General features: G+C 30.7%; 1 protein-coding gene across 2 annotated transcripts; it reads left to right on the top strand.

Moving 5' to 3' along the window:
- Nucleotides 1-337: 337 nt before the first annotated feature.
- On the top strand, nucleotides 338-4,606 carry DEG8 (Trypsin family protein with PDZ domain-containing protein). Of its 2 annotated transcripts, none has more exons than XM_078992912.1 (13): nucleotides 338-708; nucleotides 1,047-1,168; nucleotides 1,253-1,335; nucleotides 1,463-1,561; nucleotides 1,758-1,824; nucleotides 1,928-2,003; nucleotides 2,096-2,162; nucleotides 3,173-3,390; nucleotides 3,468-3,535; nucleotides 3,625-3,704; nucleotides 3,866-3,952; nucleotides 4,027-4,120; nucleotides 4,383-4,606. In XM_078992912.1, exons 1-12 carry the CDS (start codon nucleotides 518-520, stop codon nucleotides 4,075-4,077), a joined length of 1,209 nt encoding a protein of 402 aa, XP_078849038.1. In that variant the 5' UTR covers nucleotides 338-517; the 3' UTR covers nucleotides 4,078-4,120; nucleotides 4,383-4,606. The 2 variants fall into 2 exon arrangements, with proteins under 2 accessions (XP_078849038.1, XP_078849037.1); XM_078992911.1 differs by having other exon boundaries at nucleotides 340-708; nucleotides 4,013-4,120.
- The last annotated feature ends 765 nt before the right edge of the window (nucleotides 4,607-5,371 follow it).

Below are 5,371 nucleotides of genomic sequence, written 5' to 3'. Positions count from 1 at the left end.
CTTTTTTTTTAATAAAGAAAACCTCATAAGTGGTCCTTGGGTATTGAAATGATGAAAATGCCCCTCACTTAACTGCAGAAAGCTGACGGAGTTAGACGGAATGACTAAATATTAAAAGTTTTGAAACCACATGGACGATCTGTGAGGTTTTTTGAACTTAAGGATTAAACTTGATTTTTTTGAAAACCACAGGGACATTTTTGAAGTTTTGTCTAAAAAAAAGAACACAATCAAAATTTATTGGTAAGATATGAAAAGAATTTAATTTAACTATTTGTGAATACCCGTAAATTTTGTAGAAGTGAAGATATTTTTGTTTTGGACTTGCAAAGTTGCAATTCGAACCCATTTGAAAATGTGAAGATATTTTTGAGCAATACGGAGGCGATAAGAAGTAACAAGCCTCGATGGCATAGCCGAAACCAGCAAAAACAGGAACTGGCCAAATTTGCTGTATTCATATCTTCCTTCTGTACTATAAGTTAAAATTTTGAAATTAGGGATTTTGTATGCGATAATGGGAGTGGTGATGGCTTGGAATGGTTACATGCTTCCTCCGCAAACGGAAAGTAAAGTTATGGCTCCTGTACGGCGCTTTGTCGGTCGCCGGAAACTCTGTTTCGATGGAATTTCATCTATGTGTTCTTCCTCAGACACGCATCATGACGACGACTCTGTTTCACCTCGTCATCGCATCTTCACCAAAACGTATTTGTTTTTTTTTTTTTTTGGATTTACCTACTCCTGAATTACTTACATTGCGATTTTGAAATTCGTATGCTAACGTACATTGATCGTTTGTTTTTCGGGATTGATATAAAATATGATTGTGTAATTGACTAGTTTGGGCGTTTGTTGTTGAGAATTAACCTAATGTAAGGGGAAATTGGGGTGGTAATGCCGTGTGAAACACTTTACTATTCTCAGCATTAAGCTCTTGATTACCTGATTAATTGAAAATTCGAAGATCTTATTTCTGATTTTTTTCAATTTGCTTTATCATTACTTCCATGCTTTTTGATGCAGCTTTTCTTTCGTGTATGCAGAATTGGCGAAAGAACACTCAATGATTTGGGAGAGGTTACAAAAGTTTTTTTTACAACACGAAGAACGCTGTTGACAAGTTTATTGATGCCATTATACTTTCCCCCTTCAAGGTACTCATCAGGTTCGAACAATCCATTTATCCATCCTGTTCCTTTAAGCAATTCATTTTCTTTCTAATTTTTTTATATGAACATTTGTTTATCAGCTAATGCTTTGGGAGACCCTTCTGTGACACTTGAACAAGTAACACCAGTTGTTATCCCTTCTGGGCCACTGTTTCCTCCTGAGGTTTCTTCTTCATTATTCTTATCAATTCTATTCTTGAAACCAGTTCACTTGTATATTTTACCCTTTATAATGTATGTTCATGGCAGGTATATTGATATGTGTATGACTGTATGCTTGGCAATGGCAGGAAAGAATCGTGAAGCTATTTGAGAACAACACTTACTCAGTTGTCAATATATTTGATGTAACTCTACGCCCCCAGCTTAATGTTACAGGGGTAGTTGAGGTAATTTTGAACAAACTTATAAACTCCATTGTAGTAAGTTTGACATGTATTGGATTCAATGAGACAAAAAGGACTTATCTCTGTAAAAAGACGTGAATGCCCTCCTCATCTTGTTTATAGAAAAAGAGCCCTAGAAAGCTCATTGTTAATGATTGGACATAAGAGTAGTTTTATCTGATTTCTAGATTATTTGCAGATTCCTGAAGGAAATGGTTCGGGAGTTGTTTGGGATGAAGAAGGGCACATTGTCACGAATTACCATGGTAATATCATACAATGTTTTCCTTTGTTTAAAATTTCATAAATGATTAATATATTAAATATGATTATAAAAATTATCATCAAATTACACTTATGGTTGAGCAGTTATTGGCAATTCGTTATCAAGGAATCCAAAACCTGGACAAGTTGTTGCACAAGTTAATATTCTTGCCTCAGAAGGGTGAGACTCTTTTTTTTTAATTTATTTTTATCTTATGATTTATATTTAGTAATTTATATAAATTATACCTCACCAATTTCTTATATTGAAAGGGTACAAAAGAATTTTGAAGCCAAATTAATAGGTGCAGACCGATCCAAGGACCTTGCTGTCTTACAGGTATTTTTTTTTTTTTTTTTTTTTTTTAATTTTCAATCTCCCCTTTCATAATATTGGAAAATATTTTTGCCATTTTATTGGTTTACCCTTTAAAATAAACCATTATTACTTTTTAACCATAAAAAAAAACCATTTTTCTCGTTACCTGGTTTTTGTATTTTTTTTGTCTTGATATCTGGAAAAATTACTTTTATTAAAAAAACATTGAATAAAGTACATCGATTTATCCCCTGATGTATTAATTTTTTGTAATAATAGTTTAGTGAATTTGAAGAAAAATAATTCTTCAGTGGCTAAATCAATAAATGGTGAAAGTGTGTTGTGTCTGTTGTATTTCACTATTTGGCCCCTGATATGTAATCAGTAAAAAAGGTTCCTTAAAATATGGTAAAAAAAGTATTATATTATATATACTATTAATTCTCATTGTGCTTATGAATAGTGATGTTTTTCACTTTTGGACTTTTGCCACAAATGTTTTCTATTTTGGTAGATTTAGTCCCTGCAACAAAGGTTTTATATTTTGGCCGATTTAGTCCCTGCAACAAAGGTTTTATATTTTGGCAGATTTAGTCCCTGCAACAAAGGTTATACATTTTGACAGATTTAGTCCCTGCAACAAAGGTTTTACATTTTGACAGATTTAGTCCCTGAAACAAAGGCTTTACATTTTGACAGATTTAGTCCCTGCAACAAAGGCTTTACATTTTGGGAAATTTAGTACCTGCAATTGTTTAATTTATAGAAAAGGTCCCTGTAAAGTTTTTTTCTTTCAAAAACAGTCCATATGTGTAAGATTTTTTGTATTTTGGCATGTTTGACCCCTTTGTACGAAACTAATTACAAAAATTGTCCTCATTGTCTTTTACTAAACTGCTGATAATACATAAAAAAAAAAAAAAAAAACCCGACCCCATTGCGTAACATGGGTTTTCTTTCAAGTTCAATTTAATTTATAATAATTTAGTGGCCAAAAACTAAAATGATAAAATGGTGAAATGAAATTACAGGTGGAAGCACCTAGAGATCTTTTAAGGCCAATGAAAATCGGTCAATCATCTTTCTTAAAAGTCGGTCAACAATGTTTAGCCATTGGCAACCCTTTTGGGTTTGACCACACACTCACTGTGGGTGTTATTAGTGGCCTTAACAGAGACATCTTTAGTCAAACTGGAGTCACAATTGGTGGAGGAATTCAAACTGATGCTGCCATCAACCCTGGAAACAGGTTTTTTTTTTTTTTTTTTTTTTTTTTTTTTTAAATCAATAATATCAACTTCTTACATTTAAATAATGTCTTGACAGTGGAGGCCCATTGTTAGATTCTAAAGGAAATTTAATCGGGATCAACACTGCGATATTTACACAAACAGGTGATGTGATTTTTCTACTTTTTTTTATTTCTCTCATAATAAATAATTCCAATTTAGAGATTAGTGACAATGTAGTTTTGACTTGACAGGGACTTCAGCGGGGGTGGGATTTGCTATCCCTTCCTCCACGGTAGTTAAGATAGTCCCTCAGTTGATTCAGTTTGGAAAAGTAAGTTCTTTTAAATTAAAAATAAACACCCATATATATATATATATATATATATATATATATATATATATATATATATATATATATATATATATATATAATATAGTTGTGCAATTTACACTAACACCTAATAGTGTATATCTATAATCTATGTATGTTAGGTTGTTCGAGCTGGATTAAATATCGAAATTGCCCCTGATGTTGTTGCAAATCAACTTAATGTTCGAAATGGAGCTCTTGTTCTACTGGTAATAAGTAATAATCATTTTGAAATTTCACTACATGTTTTTAATTTTGCGGTTTTTAAGGTTCCTACAAATAGTCCGGCAGCAAAAATTGGTCTTCTTCCCACCACAAGAGGATTTGCGGGTAATATTGTTCTCGGTGACATCATTGTATCAGTGGATAACAAACCCGTAAGCAGATAATTTCAAGCACTTTATATAAAATGACTCTATTTGTGTCATATATTTTAGAGAAAATTATATTATATTTTACCACTTGTACTTTATTTTTTTCCAATCAAAACAATAGTTTTTTTTTTTTTTTTTTGGGTAATTTGCCCTGTATTTTATAAATAGTGGATTAAACGGGAAAATATTTAAAAATTAATTAAATTGGTGAAACGATTTGTAAGTAACGTAAGATGATAAATTGTACTAATTTTGATGTATTCAGGTGAGGAATAAAGCAGAGTTTTTAAAAGCATTAGATGATTATGGTGTGGGAGATGAGGTTCTCTTAAAGATACAAAGGGGAAATGAGACCATTGAGATGGCTATTGCTTTAGAGGAGTCTTCATAATCATAAGAGAACATATATATGGCCTTTTTATGCATTTGGTTTTGTATATTGGATTATTTATATTTACATATATAAATATAAATTCCTTATTTTGTATATATACTAAGTGTGAGATCTATATTACTTGAGTTAATTAAAAAGATTAAATATTAAAATATAAACATTAAGTATTTTTTAAAATTAAAATTTAAAATCACGAAGGAAAAAACATATTGCAATTTAAAATAATATTTATTGCATTTAATACTTTATTTATATAGCTATATGTTAAGGTTCTAAATAACGTGAGACGTGAGTTTGGCGGTAAGGTCAAAGTTAAGTTATAACAAGCATTGGCGAGCTACAACGTTTTTCAAAGCGTGATTATTTTATATAAATTAAAAAAGATAAATCATATAATTATTGAATTTTATCAAATATATTAAGTTTTTAGAAGTATTATATTAATATTTAGAATCAAAAAGTTAACAAAACTCAATTATTTTAGAGCCGATAAGAAAAAAAAAGGCTCACGCCTTGAAAGAAACTCGCGCCATAACGTTGTAAGGCGTGCCTTGACACGTTATTTGGGTGTCATGCTTAACAAACTCGTATTGGACGTTTTCGTAACGGTTAGGTCACGCCTCGCGCTATGGCGCGCTTTTTAGAACCCTAGTATATGTATTATGTGGTTTTTAATTTTAAAAATTAAAAAAACTTAGAAATTGACATGGTGATATTATTTAATTCAATAATATTACAAAATAACAAATGTTAAAATTTATTAGAGATTGATATGTGTCAAAATGGATATTTATTTATTAGAATAGATATATTTTAATAATAAAATGTTAAAATTTTAAAATTGGAAAGTTAGTTAAAAG

Source organism: Lactuca saligna, chromosome 4 (genome assembly GCF_052625555.1).
Source record: "Lactuca saligna cultivar CGN05327 chromosome 4, ASM5262555v1, whole genome shotgun sequence".
NCBI lineage: Eukaryota > Viridiplantae > Streptophyta > Magnoliopsida > Asterales > Asteraceae > Lactuca > Lactuca saligna.
Note: the sequence above shows the minus strand (reverse complement) of the source record. Positions and strands in the feature narration are given on the sequence as shown.